General features: G+C 39.1%; 1 protein-coding gene across 2 annotated transcripts in view; it reads right to left on the bottom strand.

Annotated features, from left to right (window-relative positions):
- LOC136763111 (rho GTPase-activating protein 26) overlaps window positions 1–22434 on the bottom strand; it is a 62302-nt gene extending 39868 nt beyond the window's left edge. Inside the window, exon 1 of one of the 2 annotated variants that reach the window (XM_066716848.1) lies at window positions 21882–22434. In XM_066716848.1, coding sequence (XP_066572945.1) covers window positions 21882–22035 — 154 coding nt within the window. In that variant the 5' untranslated portion in view covers window positions 22036–22434. The remainder of the gene's footprint in view (window positions 1–21881) is intronic. The other variant, XM_066716847.1, reaches the window with a different exon arrangement.
- Window positions 22435–26057: the final 3623 nt, after the last annotated feature.

Raw genomic sequence — 26057 nt, 5'->3', positions numbered from 1 at the left:
TACTAAAAAATTGCCAAAGGATTGTGTTTTTATTAAGACCTACAGGTGCTCGATACCTGAATAGACTACAGTTCTTTTGTTCAGCCTGTTTTAGCTATGAACGCTGGGTCATTTTCTGAATGCACGCCTTACCAAACTCTGTTAAAGAGGTGTGGCCTCCTTGAAAAGGACAGGTGCAATGGGCCAGAGCTTCATATTTCTGCAATCGACTTCCCTTAGGAGCTCAGTCCAGAGAGCAGTGGTTGACACACATGCACATGGGCGTGCGCAGACATACACACACACACAAAAGCTAGCTCTTAATATACTGTTAAAACAAAACAGACACGCCAACCAAACTAGAAACAAGACCATTGTTTCTCCAAACAGCTGGCTTTCATAACAAGGGGCACGTGTCAGCAGGGGGACACCCAGCTTCAAACAGGGCGATGCCCTCTGAATGGGGAGGGGGAATGTGCTGAACTGCTCTTGTTTTACATTGCCAGTACAACACTGTACCTTTTTATTTTCCTCCTTCCCACAGAAACAAAAGGAACTGAGAAAGCCAGGGAGCAACCTCATCAAAGGGAGAAAAACAGGCCCCACCACAGTCTTTGTGGCACATTAGTCTGCAGAGACATGAAAACAGCACCACACACGAAGTACGGTACTTCAACAGTGTAACAACCAACAACAATAATGATTTTTTTTTTTTTTTTTTTTTTTTTTAAAGAACGGATTAAAAATTTAACTTTCTGTGGCAGGACAAATCAGACCTCGACGGACCCGACTGAAACCAAAAGAACATTACATACTAAGGGCACTACGAATTGTTACTGGATAACAAAGATATTCATGTATAGATAAAGATATAGGCCTACATTCTAGAGAGCTAGAGTGACCATAAGCAGTTAAAACTGGGCTGGGAGACGCAGTGAGAGCGAGTGTGTGGACTGTGAACACCAGCAGTTTCTCTGGCACTGACGGTCCGATCTCTGCCACACAATGCACAGGGACATGGCTCTGGTGTCCTAGCAACAAGCACAAAGCGCCTGCCATGTTGATGTGCAGGGTTTAAAGCTGGCTGAATTCCTTCACAGAGCTCCTGGCAGCAACGCGCCTGCTGACAGCTACAGAAACATATAGAGGTTTGCGTAGAAAGTATGAAATCTATTAAAAGACTGGAGGGGATACATAGCATCCATCGAAGGATTTCACAGAATGATGATGAAATTGCAAAATATATAGCCACATTTTTCTTCTCCTCATACTGCTACTCAAAAATTAGTTTATCATCATCATCTTCGAGAGACGACTATTGTTATAATTTTTAAAATACCTAAATATTTTGCATAGTTTCATCAAAATACCCAAAGAGGTTGAGGGATGTCTACATATATTCAACTGAATTAAGGCAAGTGATATATGCTATAAAAACGGCACTTTACCTATGTTGGTTTATTTATTCAACAATATCTACCCACCAAACTTGAACCCAAAGAGCAAAAACAAAAGCATGATTGTTGTAACGGAAAATTCTGCTCCACGTTTTATTTGATCTCTTTGAAAAAACAACAACAACAAAAAACTTTATGTAAAATTGTATATAAACACGCACAACTGTAATGGAAAAAAAAAAACTACAGAGGATCCACACTAATGTAAATATTTGGATGTTATTTTGCTCTTCCATCATTTTAAGGCCGGAGGACAAAAAGACAAAAACAGCAGATTTATGTATTTTCATTATTTTACGCTGACTGTGCTGACTCCAACGTGGCTCTGATGATTTCAATCAGCAAAGTGGAAAAATCAACAGACCCCTAACCTGAGCCACCATCATAACTGGAACCTGATGCAATGGGAACCAGCGCTCTTACCAAAGAGATCAAACAACCATTTTCTTTCATTCATTTCATGTAAACCAGTCTACTTCATACATACTTAGTCAAGTGTATTACATTGCTTATGTGCTATAGTTGCTGTACAGATATTTATTCTCAGGAAGTATGTTGTCACCTTCCACATGTATTCCCTTTCTCTTCCAGTACAAAGTGGAGGTTGCCCAAAGCCTACTGAAGCAATGACAACAACACAAGCCTTTAAAAGGAAGTGGCCATAACCTGGTAAAAGACCAGATCAAAGTTGTTGTTTTTCTTTGCACCCACATCGAAGGCTGCGGGGCTCGTCCAAGTGAAATCTCTCAAGCTTTTTCCTGTAGGGATGCAATGCTCCTGGCCCAGAACATAAGAAAGGTCTTAATGGCCCTTACTTGACACCTTGCCAAGCCACCTGCAAGCATAAGCAAGTACAGTACCAGCTGTCCAGTGAAACATGGAAACGAACCACTGATGCAACATCCACCTTGTGATGGGAGCACAGAAGTGATGAAGTATAATGCAGAGCTATTAAGCTGTTATGCACAGGGTCCTATGAGGGGCATTAAAATAAATAAAAAAATCAAATGGATTGCAACCGTTAACACAATTTAAAGCAGATAGACAAACGGGAATGGAGGGAGGCGGGGTACTAAAAAGGAAAATAAAAAGATTCACAACACCATGGAGATCAAAGTACTATAGAATCATCTGAAAACTATAAAGTAGAATACATTCAACTCTTAAAAAGTTTAAGAAGCTGTGGTTCAATAGTTCAAGCTATGAAACACAACACAATTTTTTTTACAAGTGGCATTCAGATTATATAAGAAACGTCTGAAGACACAAGACAGACACCCCCTGTAGACTATTTCAGTTTATTGTAAAATTAAATGAAATGCAGTTTTCACATCAGTAAATCCAGTATATGGCCATTTGGTTTAAGTCAGACATGTTTAAAAATAGTAAATGTGTTTTGTGCCTTGCAGGATGTTAAGTTTTTTTTGTTTCCATTTAAAAACAGGGAGGCATTTATTCTCTTGGCAGACCTACAAAACAACAGAGCTTCTGCAGTGTACTGAAAGATGCCCTTCTGAAATCCGGCACTTCACATGCAAAGACAAATTAAAATACACATTCTGTGGCATGCCTAAGCGGTCCATGGCATCTTCTTACAAACCAATATAAACTATCTTGAGCTTGGCATGATGAAAGACAGACACGCACACCCCTGCTTTCGGTTTCCTGTAGAGCAAGGAGGGTATTTCTAGGACAGGTGCCATTAAGAAAGAAAGAAGAAATAGAAAAAAAGAAAGAAAAGGAAAGAAAAAGTATTAAAAAATATGTGTATTATTAAACTAACTTCATGCTGATTAGAAGCTTACAAATACTCAATTTGTTAACCTGTAATTTAAAAACATTACCATAGTACGTCACAACAAAACAGTGCCTTGTATAGTAATTACAATGATCTGAACAATATCAAAAAGTGTACAGAAGACATAAACTGACTGTACTGCTTTATCAGATTCAACTAGATTTAAGCTGCTAACTTGTCTGTACATCTTAGGGATAACTATGGGTATAAGATGACAGTCTTCAGCAAGGAAGGCCAAGTGTAATTTGATACGGTAAGCTCGCATTAAAATGGCAACCCCCTGCATTTATATTAAATTAAAAAATGACCATGCTCGACAACAGTCCTCACAGGCAGTGCCTATTCATGTGTTCAACCATTCACTGATACTTCGGATTGCCAATGTATATGATGCTCCCTTGGCACAGAACATTGTCGTCTTTGCCAGAGGCTAATAAGTGCTGACATCTTCCCAGGGACTGGAAACCAGAGTCACCCCAGAAAGCCTGTGAAATGGCTTTTAAATGGATGGCAAACACAAAGAGTAAAACCAAAAAAAACATCTCTGATGGCACAAGTACGGAAAGCTTTATATAAAATTATATATATATATATATATATATATATATACATACACACCAAAGAAATACAAAACCGATTCTGGCAAGAACAGGGCAGCACCCAAAAAGAACTAAAAATAGTCTTTAACTGCCTTGGTAGAGGAATCGTAAAGTGCAATTAAAGTGAATGGCTGCTCTATGTAGATGTAGAACACACCACCATGTAACATACAAAGAAATCAATCGCAGGAACTGGAAGCGAGAGATAAAGCTCTTTTGGCCTAAGCCTTTTTTGAATCATAGTAATCCCCCTGGGAGATTAATGTCTAAAGCTGCTTACTCAGATCTTCAATCAAGTCTTGTGTGAGAAAGCTCAGAAAACAGGTATTACGCACCTAGTGGAAACAAATTATGCTAGAGTTTCCATTTGGGGGATGAAGACATCATGTACCGAGGTAAAATATCACATTTTATTGCGAGTACACGAAAGTCAGATTGATTACTGCGCAAGTCCTTCATAAGAGCGAGTTCATATGTTTACAGCGGAGTCTTGCCGTACTGGAATTCAGGTAATATAAGCTGCACCAAACCCTTTCATGGCAAACCGTGCCGGGAAAAACAAAACCAAAGCATTAGAAGACGTTCCGGGGAAACCTCAAATTCTGATGTCAAAATGTTTAATTGCTGATTGCTAGAGATCTGACCAAAGTTCATTATTCCAACATTTGGTCCAGTTGGAATGTGTTGTTCATTCAACTAATACATCTATCATGGAAACTCCACATTAATTTAAGACGGCTTCATCACATTAGTATTTCTCTGACCCCATTATGTCAGCTCTGGTTTTGGCCTTTAATATTCTGACAGGACACGGACCCTGCACCATGGCTAATTCTGCAGCTACACGGCCAATGCACGTCAAAGGAAATATTCGTAAGACACACTGGATATTTTTGGACCAATAACTATGTCCATTTAAATATTTCTGAATCCGTAGATTGTAAAACAATTTTACAGCAACTTACTAAACAACCTGTGTAGATAGACAGTCTAGGCAACCCAATTCATCAGTGCCTAAATGAAGGCTTGAAGACTAACTGGAGGTGAAAAAAGCAGCTGATGAATATTAAAGTGTGTGCGTTAAATATGGCCTACTACTTATAAACAGAGGTCTACAACAATGATGTCAGTGTGAATAAAAATAAATGGATAGGTTTTGATAAATAGATTGCCTGGTTTAAACTAAGGCTTCACGTACAATGACGTTCATGTACATCCAGAAACTCTTCCCCTTTCCCGGCGATTGAGCAGGAGCCGGGGAAGGACGTGCAGGATATGAACTCATGACCCGCTCTAAGGGAAGTCCACCGCATTCGGGACGCATTCTCTCCTGCACACTTAAAATTAATTGTCCCAAACACTTCACAGCCCAAACGCAGCTCAAACGAAGACTAAAACAGGAGCTTCTTGGACCAACAGTGAAAACTATGTGACAACAAAGAGATGCTCTTTCCAGTGGTTTTGTGCACTGGTCAAAAGAAGAGTTAGAAGCTGTAAATCAGCACAATAAAAACAAGAGTATACCCATATCCCTAGGCATTTTAATGACATGGATCTTTCACAATAAAAACATTGACAACCGAATTGGAGTGGCCTAGAGGATTCATTTTTAAACCCCTCTTTAATATCTACCGCAAGGAGCAGCGCCTCTGCTTCCTGATCTGTCAAAGAACACTTGGAAATAGTGCCAGCAGGGTGCTCTGGTGTAGACCATGAAATAGAAATTAGGAGGAGGTGTTGATACTTTACTCAGCATGCAGGAACACAGGGGGATTCTAGGTCAGTGGAGTAATCTCATTATTAAGCATTCATGATTATTAACATTAGATGCTCTGGCAAGCTGAAGAGGGTGTTTGTGTGGGGGATGGGGGGTGGGGGGTGGGGGGAGAAGCAGCCTCACCAGTCCTGAAAGACTGTGCGCCATGCCAAGGTAAGCATCTCCCTGGGAAATCCAGAAATAATTACAAAAAATCCCCAGCAGCGTGCCCCAACCTGATCCTGCTATCGAGAATCAGATTGCTAGAGTTAATGAATCAATGTGTGTTAGGTGCCTGTTGGGTTCTCTCTCCAATTGGCTCCCACCTGAAAACACCAGCAGGATTAACCATTAACTTTTATTGCCAATTCATTCCTGAAATGTACTTGTTGCTTCTACAGGACTGAAATAAGTTACTATATGGATGCATGACATGTTGTTACTTTCTAGCAATACTCATTTCCCCATATCGTTGCAAATAATCATTCGTTGTACTGCCACCATATTGGGATTCGTTCCTATTCTAGCGCTCTCCACTTTCAGTTGTGAACATTTTCATAGTTCTGTCTTCACAGTAAAGTAAAGTCTTAGTTAATGCGACCCCACTGCTAATCAAGAGCCCAATCTTGCATTTAACACAATGGCAAAGTAAAATGAGCACAATGTAGGTTATGACATCACGAGAACAGCACATGCCCTCCATTTGCTTGACAGGTTGTAAAGAACCGTTAATGACCTGGAAAGTAATCTAATAGGAGCACACTGTAACGTTATACGTTTTTTAGAGGTAACACGGTACATGTTTAACTACAATTTCAATCCAATTATGGGCACAGTACTCATTTAAACAGTAGAGTAAACCATCTATAAGAAGGCAGCAGACAAAGAGGGTTAAGTAAGAGAGCTTTTTGGGCAATTTCTCCAAGTATTTATAAAAAATAAAAAAACCTTTTTGCAGTTGATAAAACTACAGTTTTTTCAGGTTTTTAGCTTTTAATCACTAACTTAAATGGAATAAAAGTAGCAGAAGCATTTTGCAAAATTGGAGTTAGAGGAAGTAGTTGCAGAGTAATATGGTAACTAATTAACAGGAAACGAACCATAGCAAGACAATAATGAGTCAGACAATGAGGTTATCGTTTATGCAGCAGCATACTATATGTGTAAGTGGTGGCCACCCATTATAACTGACTAAAAATAAAAATGGCTCATCTATTTAGAATGCGCTAGAGGACAGTGTATAATGCAGTGGCTTTGAAGTGTGAAGTGATACACTCCCTGCAGAAAGTGTAGATGAGCTGGTAAAAGCACCTTGCAACACTGGCATTTGCTCATCATTATAAAGTTGGGGCCTCCTATCGTGCGATACAAATCAAGTCTGCGTCTGACACACAAAGCAAGCCACTTATTTCAGTCTGCTTCCCGGCAAATGCTGTGCAACATTTTTAAATCATTAAAATGTGCTTGATCTAGACTCCTGGAAGTCTTCAGTTCTGATACTGTACCTGATGTAATGCCAAATATCAGCACTGGGGGTGGGGGTGCTTGTTGCTGCTTCGAAGGTGGTTAAAAAGGTGTAGCAAAGATTATCATTGACAATAGTGTATTAAATATTAACTGCAAACAAAGGAAAAAGAAAACGTATGGAAAGTGATAGAGCTGAATAATAATCACATGAAGGGTCACGTTACACAAAGACTCCACGCCTCATGAAAGCAGAAGCCAGCAGTCATTATGGGCTGCAGACACGCTCTTTAAACACAATACGGCAACACATTCAGGAAGAGTGGTGAGCAAATTAAGTCCATCCCAAAAGTCTTTTGAATAACACCCTGTAGAAGTTCACTTTCTAAAGCGTGCTCAAAAGGCCTACTTTACCACACCAAGAAAAAGGAAAAGGAAAAAATACCCTGAATTTTAACGGAAGAATCACAAAACAATCACGAAACGAAACACCATACTGTGCCCCAGAGTCCTTAAACAGTCCTCTGGGGCACAGCTGAAAGGCTAAAGAAAGGGCACCCTGGGAAAGTTCAGCTGTAGACCAAGGCCAGCAATTTCCTGCCTGGGTCCTCATGGGTCTCCCCAGAAAACCTGAGACATCGGTTCTGTGGTCTACACATTTATCCAACATCCAAAATATAGGCTACCCATTGCCCACAGTATTGGATTATTTTCATATTAATAGTAACATTTTTGTTTTGTTTTTCCTACTGGTTTTATCCATTGGGGTCTTTAGTGATCAAAAAGATTGCATGTCAGCAATGCGTGATTTGCAAGGAGACAGGGAAAGAGAGCAGGACGGCTGCTGTAACAGATTTATTCTATTTTTCATGCAGATGAAAAGGGGGGGAATTAAAAAGCACGGCACGATTTTAGAATTCAAAGAGAAAGTAGAATCGCCCCAGGTATATTGTTTAATGCAGGCAAGATGCTGGCACAAGTATGGCACAAAGCTCAAATGAATGCCCTGCAAGCAAGTTGGGTTTATCTACGCACTGTTATGCTGTGCCGTCATAAAACTTGGGCGTGTTTAATACAGCTTCCAGGCCTATGAGTGTCTTAAAGAAAAGACCAACAGTGCATATCCTGGGGCTACTGCTTAGGAATAAAGGTCTCAAATTGTTGCTTGTTCATTTGGATTAAGCAGGTGACTGCATCCCCATCATTGTGCAGAATGAAGAGAACACCCCAGGGCAGAGGAAGGGAAGTGGGGGTTTTCATTGCATGGTAATGTTGCTGAACGATAACTCAATTGGTTTTCGCAACCATTTTTTGGAAAGTTGGGAGTAAGAGGGCAAATAAATAAATAAGATACATTTCTTTTTATGGCAAGAACTTAAGGATTCCTTTCCTTTTACCGGTATGCCTTCCTAAAAACCCTTTGAAAAGCATCCATCAATCAGTTAATTAATTAAATGAATGAATGCATTATTAACAAATAGGTTTAAACTTTCTTACTGCCCTATTCTTTCAGGATTCAGAATCTGGTTGAGATGACTCCGAATGAAGCATCCCGGTTTTGTGGCTACACATTTGCACTCCTGACATAACAGCAGTCATAGTTATGCACATGGTGATGTTTCTAGAAGAAACCCATTGCTGTACAGAGGTAGCTCAGGCTTCTGTGACGGAATTGGGCAATGCTTTAACCGACACATTTTGTGCCAGTAACGGACAGGAAAACAAGACTATACTGAAGGGGGAAGTAAATCAATACTTGGACAGACTTCACCAGAATCAAACACAAAGCTGGCCAAGCTTCAGTAACTGTTATAAGAAGAGACCAATTACAAATGTAGACACGGCCCGATATGAGAACCACACCATCTGGCATGTGTGATCCACCATGAGGCTAATTTGTGTCACTCCAGCTTACAAGCTTGTCCCCTCAAACTAGGACAGAAAGGCAAGGTTTAATATATCTACAGTAGCCAATAGACATGTATATAATTGCAGAATATGTCAAGCTGTATGTAGTGCAGGGTACATAGCTGGAGGCCTATTTTCAATTACCATTATAAAACACAAAACACAGCATTTTTTTAATTTAAAACAGACACTAAGCTTGATTTTTCTCTGCTGTCCACAATATACCTATGAACCATGATGCTTTGCACGCATTATCGGACGAACTTCAGCCAAAGTGTAAACAACCGGCGGCTAACATTGCTTTAACTTTATACAATGTGGGAAGCACACTAAAACAACGTTAAAATAATGCAACTATACTCTCCCTCACCACTCTATCATCAAAAGGATGGGAAGATGATATGAAGTGAAAAAGGGGTTTTATATTTTATGAAATAAATACTTGTATTTGTATTCTGGAGACGTGTTCTCAGTGATCAAAAATACAAGTAACATAGGATTTATTATTTGTGCTACATTGAGTTACATCTACATTTTGATTTCATCCCAAAGAAATTGTCAGTGAATGTGTTAATGAAGACATGATTGATTTTTTTAACAAGTGAAGGGTGTCCAGAGCACAAAATCTATACAAGCAAGAAAAACAACAGATGGATCTGTCTCACTGTCTGCATAGTCTTTCTGTGTAAATGTCATGTGTTGAAGAAGTAGTCATTATTTTAATAATAATAAAGTTAATTTATTAGCAATAATGTATAAATGTATTATTTATTATTGTCACTTCAAGAACAGGGTTCAATAGTTGTCGTATGGATAATGTATACCCGTTTCATCAATACCACGTCTGGAAGAAAAACTGGCATGTATGCCATACATAGAAAAAACTAAACAGATGAGCCTGTCTGTATTGACCCGTCTGGTTTTGTTTCTGTCAACTGTTGTTTTTTAGATCTCAAACTTTTTAAATCACCATGTATGAAATAAACATTATTGCAGTTGTTCACTTGTCTTCAACTGTTGGTAGACGAAGGCAGACTCAGTCAGGCCATTAATAAGTAATTTAAATAAACTAAAAATATGTTTTGCCAATTTTCTGGTACATATGCACAGGGAATCTTTCTTTAACTTTAAAATTTATGAATTTCCAATACACAAGCATTAAGGGACATTAACTACACATGTCAGTAATAATCTATGTTTGTGAGACGAATGTACTGATCATTTGTGCAGAAAGTCTCTACATGCCCATGTTTTGGTTTATTTTTTAATGAAAGCCGTCCATAAATGAACACTGCGATCCTTCCCAAGTACATTGAGGACCACAGTGGCCTGGAACAATGTCCTTTGTGAATTACAGGAGTCAACCAATAGATTATGGCTGGTTTCATTTCTAAAGTGACTAGCACTGCAGGCCCTGTTAAATTATTAGCCTGAAGAGAGAAAGAGTACAATCTGACGTTAGCAACACAGGACAGAGTTGCTGTCTCACGAGGCCTCTTGATTCAAACACTGGGCTTGTGAAATCTGAAATGCTTTCCTTAAGAAGTAGGATTAATGTGCCGAATTACCGCTCAGAGGTTAAAAGGAAAGAGTTCGGCTGTGCCAGGCACAGTGCAGGATGTTTAATACTTGATGTGTTTTTCCCTCGGCTAGTTTTAAGGTAATTTACCACTTCTTGGTATTATTCCTGTAGTTATTACAAGTCAGTTTGCATATAAGGCATCACAGAAACTCAATAGTTCAGGTTCTACAACACTTAAAGGGTCTACACAGTTTGAGATAACATCATCTGTTTTAGTCAATCAGGAAACATACTGAAATCAATTGGGAAGGCAGGTGTGATCCCAAGTTTACAAATGAGAGGCTTCTGCACAATCATTTTTGCACCACGGTCGTGGCACCGCCAGTCAACTCTGTAATGTAACTACAGACAATGCAGTAAAAAATCCTCTGCTTCCAGTATGCTAAACTTACTACATTTTCCATTCCAGGGTACACTGTAATAATATTATATGTATACAACCTATCCATTGGAGTTTTCAGAAACCCTTGTTTTTCTTTAAAATTAAACCATTGCATGGCATAACCGCTTGGCATCTAGTGTGCAATACAGAATAACACAGCATGCACTTCAAATTGTTAGCAAAAGGAAACTCAAGTCCACAACAAGCAAGAGTGCCTGGCTCACAGTTGCTACAGTACCAAATATGCTACCAAAAGAAAGCTCCACTTAGACCCATGAAAGACAAGACTACCGTAACCTCTCACTGAGCAGCAATATAGCCGGCTCCCTGTAGCGAAGCATTCTCAGGCGTAAGATGATGATGTCACCTTGCCGCTAGAGCAGCCGCCTGCATGTTCAGTGCAGAAACAGTGCAGAAAGTGCTGCACTGCAGATCGCAATGCAGGAGCCAATCCTACCGCTCATCTCAAATAATGATAAGCTTGAATTCAAAAACAAAAACCTTGTTGCCCTTAATGACCACAGACCTACAAAGATATAAACGAAAGGATTTAAAGCATCAGTGAGAGATCTAACTTGCATCACAGGTAGGGCAGCACGTTGAAAGGGAAGGGAAGGACGCGCTGTGCCGGTCAGGAACCGGAAGGTGTCTGGCATGACAACCCGCTTCACAATCCTCGCTGCATTGCACCAACAGGAACAGTCAAACACTGTGCTTTTGTCCAAGTTCACTCAACAAGCAAAAGCAGATCGAGACTGGCCAGCACTGGGGCCTGCATCAAACTCATCTCTCCGAGGCGTGGCTGGAGAACAGCCTGGTCAACAATGCCCTGCATTCATCCCTGGAAACAGAAGACTCCCGCAAGTCAGTCTGCTCCTGTTCAAGGGTCAATTACTTTTTCTTTTCTCTTTTCTCTCTGTACATGAATAAAAAGCTTTGTGATGACCGGTGAGTAAGCTGGACTGAGATCAATTAATAATGTGAACTGGAAACAGTGATGGAGGAGAGCTGAGTTTCTAACAAATCGGGGAAAACGAATAGTGTCGTGATTGAACTTACTCCACTCCACTAAAAACATCAGCTAAATAAAAAGCACATGCAGACTGTCACCCTGTCATGTCACCTAGTCTTTTACAAGCACCAGAGATTAAGTTATACACAGATGTAGATCCATTAACTCTAAAGACTGAGTTCCTTAGAATTTTTTTAAATATGATGAGAATGAAGCAAACCTATCATCTTGGATTTGCAGATGAAAGAAAGACAGAATTACAAATGCCTAAGACATGGTCACATATGGGAATGGGTCTGTTTTTTCTTGCAGAAAGGGAAGCACCTCTAGTTTTTTATGTTTTTTTCATTTAAACACAAATGTGAAACTGCCTCACTTCTTGAAATACATTTTGAAATTAAGAATCAGATCCCATTTTTATTTATAAAGAGCTTTCATGTACACAGTCACGTAGGCCTACATCAAACACAGCAATTTAATTTCAGTTTAAACAAAATCTAGTTCCTTGATTCTCAAACCCCAAAGCTGAAGCTTCCACAGAAGAGGTCATGTTAAAAATGACAATCACCTAAAAAGATAATGTGGAAATATTCCTGCAACAGAGGCATCTAGTGTGTTCCAACTCAAAGGGATTTCTCAACAAATGCACTCTGGAATTGAATATATATTTGAATCCACTTAAAGCACAATAAGAGACTTTAATGCAGGTGCAGTTTTGCTCTATTGAACGATCCAATTGTCAAGTTCATTCCTTACGTGCTTTTGTACGGCTGGTGATCAAAGGATAAAGCAGAAAAACTCGACATTAACAAAGTCGTCTGTTCGACCAGACTGTATCCTCTTATTTCCGCCATAACGTTTAATTGAGCATTCAATAGTGGCTCCTAGTAAGTGTTTCTGCTCCAGGTGCATGTGCAAAATTTCGAAGGCATCTGTTTATCCATCTCATACAGTCATTCTCCCAGCCCACTTTTCCACTGGTGGACAAACACATATTGAAGCCACTTCACTACTGAGAGAAGTATAGGTGCGTTAAGATCTCAAATGAATGAATGAATTAATTCATTCATTCATGTCCACTGTTTGTCGATGGTAGGACTGTAGCACTAAACAGCACATGTGCCATCCTTCTCCATCTTGTATTAAAATTTTAAACCAACAGACACTACACAATTATACAAGGGACTTATAAAGTAAATCATCAGGTTAGAAAACATGCAATAGAGCACCAATTCCCAAACCCCTTCCCACTGCATCTCGGCTACTCGCGGTATTAAAGTATCTCAGACCACCACAACACTATGAACTATACAGCCGACATACATTTAATTGCATATAAAACATGTAATTACCAATAAAGAATATCAATACAATATCAAAACGGAACACTTATTTTCTAAATCTTTTGATGGATTTTCTAATGTGGATTTGAGATCACGGAGATCATGTGGTCACGGACCAGTGTTCACTTAGGAAATGGTGTCTGATTAGAAATAATAATAATAATAATAATAATATTATTATTAATAACCACTATACTATAACAATAAGGGGTCTGAGCTCCTAATATAAAAACAGCTGTCTGACTCAGTAGCAAACTGAAAGTCTTCTTCTGCAGTATTGTACGGTCATATCTCTGCAAGCTATTTTAAAATAATAGATAAATGCTGAATATGTTCTAAACTATATATACTAAACTTAGTCTACTCAATAGGTCTGCGCAGCGCTTTCTTTGATCTTCGTGGTCCTTCTCATCTTTTGTCATGAAGAAGAGAAACACTGTCTTAAACACCTTAAACTGCAGTTTGACACCAGGACATTAAGTAAGAGCATTTCCATGTTAGTATTTAGTAGGTTTTTTGTTTTTTTTTTTCTTTCCACATGCTGTACCAGTCTGACTACATTTGAAATCTGACACACGTGCTTTCCAACCAAAAAAATGATAATTAAACAAGTGTGACACAGTCATGCCACGCTGTATTTACTGATCCGTTTGGTTGCACAAGAAAGAGACAGTTCTGAACAAAACAAGAGAACGGGCTGTGGAAAGCATTCAGATCAATGCATAACAAAGTTCAAGTACAGCATCAACAGTCACCATGTGGGAGACATCAAAAAGCCACTCAAACTGCTCCGTCTAAAAACAGTGGCAAATCACTGTGTGCTGCTGGCTGCAGTTATCCAATAAAAAAATAAAAAAAGATAGATAGCCTACTTAGACAAATGAGCGATCCATAAACACATATCCAAGGCATATGTCAACCTGCCCGATTTCATAACACCTGCAACTGAAAGGGTGAATGACACACCTTAACAAAATACAGAGTTGCACAGTATACTATGTTTATGAAGAACCTAACCTTTCTCCTTTACCATTGTCAACTGATTGCAGCTGTCAGATTGAATAGCTTTTTAAAAAAAATGACAGTACCTAATCTGTCAACTACAGTAACAATCAACTGAAAAAGCAAAAGGAGAGCGGTTCTGCTTTGGTTCACTGTATGCTATCAAATATTAATGATAGGCTTTGTGGTTAAAAATAGCATCCTGCTAATGGAACAGTTTTATTTTTTACATTACGCTCCTCTACAGTAAATCCTAAATCTTAAAAAAAAGTGGGCAGAATATCCTTCAGAAGCTTGATTAGCACCTTTTTTTTCTTTTATCTGCTACAGAATGCAATCGGGTAATTGCCCACAGGACAAAGCAGCAAATTACGAACGTTGACTTCTCTGGAGAAGGACAGTGTGCCCCTCGATGCATTCTGTAGCAGGATTCCCTTGAAAACCTCCTTCAGAAAGGAATCTGCCACGTTTGCAGAGAGAAAAAACATTTTTGGAATTGATTAGCTAGTGCTGGAATCATGTCATGAACTGGCTGCCCGATCTAATGTCTGGAAGACGCCCAGAATCGAGAGCAGACCCCAGTGTTCTAGAAACAGGTGATTTTGTACATTCGCTCATGTGTGCAGACGCAACAAAGCAACAACACACACACACACACACACACGCACTTGAAGGCAATGCTGCCAGGAAATGTAACCAAAAAAAGGTGTGGGTTTATGGATACAAACATTAATATTTCACTCAAGCTGGATCTTCAGCTAAAACTGCTCCTTCCTCATAATGCTGAGCTGAAGATACATTAATGGGCATAGAAATACACTAAACTGTAAAACAAATATTATGCTGTGCCATCCCTGTAAAAGCACTTACATACATACATGCCCAAATAAAGACTTTTTAAAACTGTAGAGAAAAATGTACAAAAATTAGTTAGATCCTTCTTGTTCTAATATAATGTGCAGTAGCCTTCACATGTTAACGGTTAAAAATGGTGTGAAAATGAGCCTGATAATAAAATGTAACGTGGATGAACAATATGTATCTGGTTGAGCAAAACAGTTTTAGGGAACATCTCACATGGCTACTGCTTTGTGACTACCAAGTTCAAAAGCCAAAGACTAAAAATAAAAAGCTAACATTGTGTAAATGAACCCCACTTCCTTTTCCAACTCTGTTTATCATGCTACAAGGGAGCCAAGTGATGAAATTTTAATGAAGCCGTGCATATTTTTGCCAGATGTTGTGAATAACATTGAAAAGACACAAACAGGCAAGACTGTTTTTCGGTCATTTCCGCTTTTCATTGTCCTTTAACCCATGCTCTTCCACATGGGACTCTCTATTGATCCTGCACTGTATTCTTCAGAATTGAAAGGCTGAGTTGATTTATTTATTTTTCAAAATGTTCCAAATCAAACCACAGTTCACTTTAATTTTCCATGTGAGGAGCTTTGTTTGCGGTGTCGTCAGTAGATAGATCAGCAGACGAGTACACGACATTGGATCCCACCCCCACGCTACAGATACCTGCACACAGGCAGGACTCAGCCCGTATGAGCTCAGGACGCCATCAGAGTTTATAGGGACAGGGTAAAAGAAACCCTTTCCATCCGGATGAAATGCAGTTTTAATGCATCTGTAAAGGATCATAACTAATGAATGTCAATACATTTTGCAGACGTTCAGTGCAAACTTACTACAAAGCAAAACCACATAATCAGGGCTCTGCCTGTCCAGTATAGATATTTCTTAACCATATGCATTGAGTATAGAGATCTTAAGAAAAATAAACAATTGCTGTAAAATCATAAGAACAGGATGAAGGGCCTATGTCATTCTACCCTTGTTCTTGCATTCCAAATTCCCTTCAAACGACATAATGAATTCAAGCCTATGCAACTCTGTAGTGTCACAAACCATCGAGCCTCTAAGCATCCTACATGATAATTGTATGGGTTACTGCTGCTAGGTCACCCGGTGTCACACACCATAGCGCCACAATCCTGAGGACCATGCTGGGAACATGGACCCTGGTGTTTCCATTACCAGTCCATCATCTCACACAAGGAGTTCAAAAGATATTACATTTCTGGCTCCCGGAAGGTGAGCTCTTCTGTAGGGGTGTTGGCCTAATTTCCCTTTGTGTTTCTCCGGTGATGCCTACAGCTGTATGAAAGAAATCCCCTGTTCTTCGGTGATAACCTTCTCAATAGCTCAGTGTAACGTCCAGAGACAGCAGACACCCTGAAGCTCTAGCCTAGTGCAGTACACTGCCTTGAGCTGGCTTTATTCAGAAGCTCACAGCATCCATTCTCCACCCGCATTAACAACATTGCCTTTCACTGACCCTTGTGCTTCAGGGAAACACACTATTGGATGTTTCTTTTGTTTTGTTTAGTCTGAAACTACAATACTTTATGGGGAATCAAAAGGTGCTCGTAAAGCTCCTTCTCCATATTCTTGACTACTCCGAGTCCCAGAACCCACTCCTTTACCCTCTGCTTCATGACATGAATGCTATATTCCAGTGTGCATGGCAGAAGTGCAAATAAAAAAGGGGTTGAAAAATTTAACATTTCTGGTTTATTGGAAAAATCAATCACTTCCAAATTGCAGGAAACTGCCAGTGCCTCCAGCTCCCATCTTCAGAATGGATTAATCACTTTACTGTGTGGAATATCCTGGCCTAAAAGGGGAAGTAGCCAGGGCCAAGCAGCACACCCTCCCCAGTACACTGCTGACCCAGCGATGAAGCCCACTGAGCATCACACCATTCCACAAACGCAATCTATGTGCAGTGATACAATACGAAAAGAGCACAAAAAAAGGCCTATTCATGAATGATGAACTTTCCCAAGACATATGCAAAACAAATTCCACTTAAGTGATACTGTGCAAAAATATACGTTGTTACAAGAAAATGAAGAAAGACATGAACATGGTGACTCATCTCAATTTGTAAATTGCTGGATCCACAAATGGTAGCCCTTTAAAATATAGTTTTGAAGTTTCGCAACACGTTTTCAGACCAAGCTTTTGTTCATAAAATAAAATCTTCATGAATTAAATTAGGCTACACAACCAAATAGGGAGTTTAAGAAAACAGTACAAATGTATCTGTAAAAGAAGTGTGAACAGCCCAGCAACCTAATGTAGAACATTATTTATTTCTTCCTTTGAAGTACTGTCACAGAACTAGTTATAGTAGTAGAAGCTAATAACATACCCTAATAATATATAGAACGGATGGCGTTTAAACTAACAGCCTAGGTCACAACTCTCTATTGGAGTGAAATGTTTGATGCAGACACGGAAAGATAAAGTACAGAATAAAGTACAGTACTTGCCCAAGGTCAAGTATAATAGAAATATCTTAGCCTATGTGGCTACAGATATTTTAATATTACACAGCACTGTACATGCGGTACAAACCATTGCAACTTAAAACATTAGTCGTCACAGTGTCTTGCTAGGCCTTCTATTCTAACAGAGGACATAAGTTGATGTGAAAACGCTGTACAGCGGGTCAAGTTTACACCTGAGAGGGCACTAAACCAGCAATGAGTAGAATATTTAAATGACTAACTAGTTGATTTTTGAATATTTTGCTTCAGTTCATTAAACAGGAAAAACTGGATTACAAGCCCAAAGCTTTGAAAATGGTCATGTTATGACTGGTAAAACTGCTTCAGCACAAACTCTCTTCACCAGTGTCAAAATATTACCAAGGGAGGAAAGACGACTAATAAATGTGATCAATTGAGTTTCAAGGTTGTTTTGTGTGGGAGTCATCCGCTGGTTAACAGAAGATTCAGAACGTGAGATAGAGGTCTGCAGGTACTTTCTCTAGAGAAAATCCCCCACAATTAAAACCTACCAAACAAAAGGAGTGTTACAGTTACAGTTCAGTTACAGCACCAGAGATGACAAATGACTGAAAAGGAGCACAGATTTCATTTAGATTAAAAAGGGGGTATTTGAGACATCAAGTATCTTACCACAACTGGGGGTGGGGGGGTGAAACTTGTTTGCTTGCTGTTGTTTCAGTACATTTACAAAAGCCTCATGAAATACAAGAAAAACTAAGAGATATTTACACTGAGTCCGGTTTTCTGCCAAACTTCTGTCCAACATATATAATATTCTACAGATCTCATTGAATTCTCAGACATTTATGGAGCGTAGACAAGGCATTTGTCATACCTTCATAGCATATCTTGTATCGTCATGTACCTTGCATTTTAATTTCTAAAGTTGTGTAAATAAGAGGATGAGGGAGAACATAATGTCTCTTAATCATTTGCTCTTAGGCCCATCCATAGAAGCCTATTAAAGCTAAAAATAAGGCATTTTAATGAGCCCAGCCCATTCAGATTTTATTTAAAAAAAAAGTGTTCTAATTGCAGCTTACTACAGTATAATTACAAACAAACCCAAACACACACAGACCCTAATTACTGGTTTAAGCATTTCTGCTCACACGATCCTGTGAAAGCTAGTGTTTAATTTGGTGTGTTTCATGTACACAAGATGTAGGGTCTGTGAAGAACAATTACGTTGAAGATACAAGAGTAATACTTTGATTGATGATTTTCATTAGTGGAAAAAAATGAATAAACACAATCATGGTATACAAATTAGGTTGTAATAAAATCAATTAACATTGAAAAAAGCTACAAAAAAAACAAATCTAAATAATTTGCCCTTCTCTGACTTAAGGTCATGGTCAGCAGGGGTAATTTGTCATGTGTTCAACCAATTGTTCATTTTTAAGTAGCCTATTGGATGGAGTTAACATCAACCATATTAGAAAGAAAAATAAAACTGTAAAATGGCCAAAAACACAATTAAAACAATGAATTAAAGAGTGCCTACTTACTCAAAAGTAGCAACTTGGCATGTACTACTACACACACCTAGTACTTAAAAGACAACCACCAACAATACAGTGAAGATTAACTGTTCATCTGTTAGATGATCGAAACTAACAGCTAAAATGTTCACAAACTAAAAGTGAAAGTAACGCACCAATGAGTTAGGGTCAATTCCAGGTCAAATCCGAAACGTGAATTTATAATAATATCCCACTTACTGAATTAGAAGTACATTTGTCTAGACCATTTGACTCTTTAAATTGTGTAGGCCTAACCGATAAAAATGTTGGTTCGTTAATAAGATCATAATTTCCTTATACAATTGTATACTCAACTTCAACCCCCTACTATTAATAACAATTAAAAGGCTCTGATTTAGGAAATTATGAGTTCATTTAAGCATTCAATTAAGTAATTGAGAGCTTGGTTGGAACAAAAACCAGCAGGGTAGGTGGTCCTCCAAGACAGGTTTGGGAACCACTGGTCTAGACTGAATCAAAGTGGAATTGGAACTGAACAAAAGGTATTGACCCCAACTCTTGTGCACAGTGCCTTGGGTAACTGGATCTCCACAGCGAGGAGGAAAGCACACTGCAGCACTGCAGGAAGGGGGAAACACACATTCAAAAACACAAGCCAAGAGAAACTATGAGAATTCCCAGCAAATGCTTTAATTTGGGCGCTGTCATTTATCTTCTCCAATCGGTGAAGGAACCCAGTATCTGAACAGTATATTGAACAGTTTAACAAGACTTATCAGCTCATACCCACTTGTCCTATAACTACACACATGACTGCATGACGAGCACTGCTTTCCCTGCAAATCAGAATGAAGTGAGCAAATTGCTTAGGTCACTGTGTGTGGCAGGGATAAAGCAAAAACAAGCACAACATGTGCACTATAAGGACATCTTCCGGCATCACACAATTTATTTAAAGAACATAGTGATATTTTGTACAACATATCACACTTCATACTACATATCCTGTTTGGTTCTGCAGGAATAATTATGCACATGGAACACAAATTATGATATTAAAATGACTGTCATTACACAGGCTGTAAAACAGTAAACCATAAAACGTATTGGCTATTTATTGTCATTTAAAATTTGGCTTTAAAGGTTTGGCATTTCTTCTCGCATTCTAATTGTAAGTTCCACAGAGCTTAGTAAATAACCATCCTGATGACAGGAACTGTGCAGAGGTTTAAAATAAAAACTTGTTTCCTCAGAAGGCGGAGGAAAATCCCGGCTGCAAATGTGTCTAGCAAGTGTCCAATCCAAGTGCACTGCTGACATTTCAGACACATTTGTGAAAGCTGAAGATCAACGTATTTCAACACCTTGGTTAATGAGCAGTAGCTTGAAAACATTGAGCATCACTATTTAACGTTTTTAGTTTCAGAATGACTAAACAATTTGGTTTACAACATCGTTTGTAAAGACAACAAAAATGTGACAGTTCAGAAGACATTGTAACTTAAAGACAGTTACTGATTTGGTTTAGAGTTGACACACAAAGTCATTTCCTTGTGTTTAATGACATCCTAAACCAAGATGACCTCATTTTCTTTTCTACTTTATAACAGGTTCAACCCATTGTAGGTCTTGTAAAATTGCTTAAAAGACAAAAGGACAACACTGAGATCAATTACAGGATTCCCTACAAAGCTACGATTACTCCCGCTAGGGTAGGCTACCATTCCAGAAGAAAAAAGCACTCGTACAGTAAAATCCCTACCTTCTCTCCAGAGAGAAATGATCAACTCAGATGAAAGCAGGTGGGATTGTACTGTAATGCTGCAATGACAATTTGCTCACCAGGAAAGCCCACCGTGTGCCAACGCCTGCCTGATTCTGCTAGGGTTAGGGTCAGACCTAGCTTGGGGTGAAATCTGACCTTGAGGATGACGGTCAAATGCACCACAAATTGTAAAAATGCCATCAGATGGATGCGATATGACCACCGAGACACAGTACTGCACGTCCAACAGACTTACAGTACCTGCAGTCAATTACAGGGAGTTTTAAACCCCCAAGTCTACAGTATCACCTTATGAAGAAGTCAAAAGGATTGTCTCATGACTTGAAATGCCCCTATCCATCAAGTGTGTCTAGCCATGGGGGGCAAAACAACATTCATGGCATTTTAACTTCCAAAGTTTGACCAAATATAAATAAAGATGCACCTAATGACCAACAATAAAGTGAGAAGAAGACATTTTGTTGTTTTGGTTTGGGGGGTTTTGGGTACAGTTTGTGGCTGCAAGCATGATACAGCACGTCTCAGTTGCGTCGTCTGTTGTGTTCACGTACAACGTTGAGATTGTGACGTCTATTACTGAATAATGACGTAGAGGACAACTTTGGGCGAACCGAGCAGACATGAATCAGCGTCTTCATATGGTCTCAAGTTCAACAAATCAGCCGGTAGATGCTGAGCTAAGTGGGTGCAGATTGGCCATGCTTTCACTTTTTCTTTACTTTGAGCTTACAGTTAATTGATACAGTAAGGACGGCAATGGTAACTCGAATAACTTGTATCAAAATAAGTCAAATGCAAATAGTCTCATTATGCATGCAAAATACCCAAGAGTGCATGTCCGGTGGTGTACACATGCACTTCACAGCCATCGTAGCTGGCAGTCGATATGTGGCAATGATTGATCACCCCCCATTTTCGCACAGCATCAATACAAGAACAAGTCATTTCTAGATCTTACTTTTCAGTGCTTGAATGAGCGCCTTTCCATCTTTGATCAGCTCCTTGATGAACTTATTGGTCTTATCCAGTTCCAGTTCGTGAGATTTCAACCTCTCCCGGAATTGCGGGCTGTCTATGTAACAGTCACTGAACTCCAGCGCTGGCAGCCCCATGTTTCCTCCCCAGCAGCAGCACAGGCAATAGGACGAGTGCGAAATAATGTTGGATTGCAGGAGCAAAAATCCCAGTGGCCAGAAGAAGAAAAAAACAACAGCAGCGCAAAACAGATCTAAAAAAGCCTGCAAAAGGAGCAAACCGCAAAGGTGGCTAACCAGTGTCCATGTAGTTGTTTAAAACCAGATCCCACCAAAAGCAGAAATCAATGAAAGTAATGCAACTCTATGACATGGTTTTGTATTATTACTATTACTGCTGTTGTTCTTAAAATTAAGTACTGTAACCATGATCACTGCCAAGGCTCCTCCAGTCCAGGAATAGCCTGTGTGTTTGCACTGGCAATGTCATACTTACAAAAAAAAATAAAAGCGCCCCGCGGCAGCTGCGGAATCTGTAACTGCAGCCCATCAGCGTCCGCGCCAACCTACCCTGACACCTGTAATCTGCTGATTGAGCGGCGGCGCAGCCAATCGCGACGCTGCGATCCGGACTGTGTCTGGAGTCCCGCCCCTATCCGTTAGCGTTCAAGCGGGCGGCGAAGAAGTTTGGTTGGACGAGAGCGATGACGCGCCACTGAAGGGCGGGGATTCTGAATCCGAGGCGGGTCTGCCTTTTAAAGAGACCGTGTCCACTCCGCGTCGATCTTCGATTTATTGTCATTCACTTCTGCTTTTCATATAATACGGGCTGCAGTAACTTAAGTGGCATTGCAGTTAATAGCTAAGAGTCTTACTTAGTTTTCTTTCATTTCTTAGTTTGCATGTAACTGTGTCACTACTCTCCCAGTGCTAGCACTCCTGTTGTTTATGTGATTTCCTCTATGCACCCTTCCCTTTAGCTCTTATCTGTGACTTCAGCACATCTTGTCTGCACTTGTTAGCTCTTAGAACTTAGAGTTTTATATTAATTTTATATTTTACCTATGCACTTCTGCATCACTTCTGATTGGTAATGTTGTAGTGTATTATTGCACTTTTGTTTTGCTCTTGTATCCTATAAATAATCCTACCAATAAATACATACATCAATAAATAATAATAATAATAATAATAATAATAATAATAATAATAATAATAATAATAATAATGTAAAGATAAAAGCAACAACAACAACAGACAATACAGAAGAACCATTTTAAATTGAATCTATATTGCGGATGGGTCTTACAACACAACCTAAGTAAGCATCTGCGATCCTTTAGATTTTCTTCACCAAAATTACTACCTTTTAGTTTGCATCTGTAAAGTATGACTGAGCTTGTCATGTTCCTGTTTGAATGGAGATTCTCTTGTTACGTAGCTCTGCCTCAGTGAAGACAAACATTGAATGTCATAGTCAAAGTCTTACTTATCAGTTTAGCTAGAAGTACCTTCCTACAAACATACCATAGATATCTAGACATTGCATTCGCAGTGACCATCCTTTCTCGATGCCAAAGTGACAAGAATATCTCTTGGCCCTAAAATCTTATCTTTTGTATTTAATCATTCATTTTTAAATGTTAAACTCCTTGATTCTACTAATGGAGCAGAGCACAAGATTCAATCAGATGTTTAGAATCAGTTTTCGATGTAAATGGCTGGTGAGTCCTTCAGCCAGTGCAAAGTATATCACAAGTATCTTCATCTAAATCATTTAAATACCTGAAATGCCAGCACTGCTGGTACGATAAACAGGTATTCAGGTTTTTTCAAGCCAGTCATTGTTCCTTAAAACCATTTCAAATGAATCTGCCAGTCAGCATGAGATAAGTCAGCCTTGTGGTCTTGAGCCATGAAAACATTGAATTTACACACATCCTCTGCCCCTATGTAAAAGGTGTGAATTAAACACTTGGGGGTGTGCAAAATGTATTTGAGAAATAATTATTGGCATGCATATGTTAATTATTAAACTTAATTTCAATCATGTCACAGGAAAATATAAACAACCTGAGATGGGTGGTGTAATAAAATCAGATTATTTCTAGAGGTTTCTCACACACCTCAATTGCAACTCTGTTTTTTAATGGAAAGAAACCAAAAGGTACCTGTCAGATGTTATGAACTTGATCATGTAACCTTTCATTATATATTTAGTTCTCCAGTCAATGTGCCAATTGAACCTGAAAAAAGAGATGTTCAATTTCGGACTGCTCACTTCTACAAATTTATGTGAGCGCACTCACACTTAAGCCTTCATGGCATTGTGGTTGAGCTTCTCATCTCTTGTTTTAGCTCTACTGTTTCCTGTCATGCTCTGCTCATGCTATCAGAGGTACGGTCTTGGGGAAAAAAACATGAAAAAGTTTGAAAGTTCTGAAATTGCGGTGTAGTGTCCCTATATATACACAGTCATGCCTGCAGATTAACATCTTGCAAAGCATGTTTTGGAAAGACATACATTTGGTAGGTGCTTTAACATTAGACTGCTTGTTCTTGTCATATTCCCTTGCGGTGTCAATGCAACTGTTTTTGTAATCGGGCAACTAGTGGAACAGGAAGTTTGATGGCCCCCCAAATTCCTTGCCAGTCATCGGATTGTGAAAAATAAATAATTAGGTGATTTAGTTTGAAGTCGTTAGGAGCTTCCTCTTAGGCCAAGTTTATATTGCAAAATTGTGGGCTTTTGCAAAATATCATTATACATGACTCTCCAAATATATAGGTATATGCTACAGTGGCCATTTTAAACATAAACCCCTTAGAAGTGGACTTCACAATTCAATTATTAATACTCAATCAGTGCATCGGATATCGTAGGCCACTGAACCAGGACTCTCAGTCACTACCATGTCAATGTCGATAACAAGTTGAGGAGTGTGGTGTGCAATGTAGTTAAATTGATTGCAGTACTAAATCAGATGGCCTAAGGCTGATCTTTGCACAACGGCAATGGGCTACAGCTTTCACCAGGGAGCAACGATATGCGAAAGTGCATTGTGCTCAAAAGCAGAAGGCCACAAGCACACTTCTTCAAATCACTGACAAGAAGGGCAGCTGCCTGCAAACATGTCAACAGCAGCTGCACATATTCCGTAGTATAATTAACCAAAGTGTCTTGTGTTTCCGCCTTAGATCATGACTAATTTGGCCACTTTGTGTCAGCAAAGCCATTTCTCCTTTTCCAATTTCTGTTTGTCTTTACGTCTTATTCGAGAAGTCTATCTAGTAAACAAACCAAACAGAAATCTTGAAAAGAAAATACTTTAAGAATTAAGTTAAAACGTCATTTTTGCTGCAGGCATGTTCAAATGTTAAAGTTATATAATACGGCACAATTCCCAATGTTAAATCAATGACCTCTGCTTTATAATTCTTTAATGCTATTTTGTAATGAAACATAAGGATTGTTTGGCAGTATGATGGCTAGACTTCAGAATAGATTAAGAAGTCTGTCTAAATGCCACATTTTGTAGTCATACCTTAAAATTTGTGTAATCCAGTGCAGCTGCTTCATCTCTAAAGAAAGAGGAAATATAAATTCAAGTTAATGCAGCGGATATGCTCCTGGGGGAACCTCGGTTGGGGATCTATCTGCTGATCCTTGCAGTGTGTGAGTTCTGTTGAGAATAGGCTGATCCAGTGATGCACTGTAATCCTCCAGGACAGCAAGCTACTCTGGGTATCTTTCCACCAGAGCTCGTAAATACCCAATTGAACTTATTAGTTATTGGACCACCTGAACACTTCTCAAAGGTCTTCAGCTTGGACAGTCTAGGTCTTGAAAAATTGATTTTTAATCTCAGGTGAAGATCTGGTTTGCCTTTAAGCACTCAGTGTGAGGTATTTGTCACAAACATTAAACTGGCTTGACGAAAAATATATTATCCCTATTTACCAGGCCTCTCTATATGTGCTATATTTCACTGGGTTCCCAAGGGGTACATAAAGGGGCGTATAAAACATGTATGGACTTTCCCTACGTTGCATTTGAGATATTTATTTTCAAGTTGAAATCAATTTTATTTGCCTGTACTTCACAGAGACAGAGATGTCAGGTGCAACATTTAAAACATTCAGTCTCTGTGTTTTTTCAC

The sequence above is a fragment of the Amia ocellicauda genome, chromosome 11, assembly GCF_036373705.1.
Source record: "Amia ocellicauda isolate fAmiCal2 chromosome 11, fAmiCal2.hap1, whole genome shotgun sequence".
Lineage (NCBI taxonomy): Eukaryota > Metazoa > Chordata > Actinopteri > Amiiformes > Amiidae > Amia > Amia ocellicauda.
The sequence above is the reverse complement of the archived record's forward strand: the minus strand, read 5'-3'. Positions and strand labels throughout refer to the sequence as shown.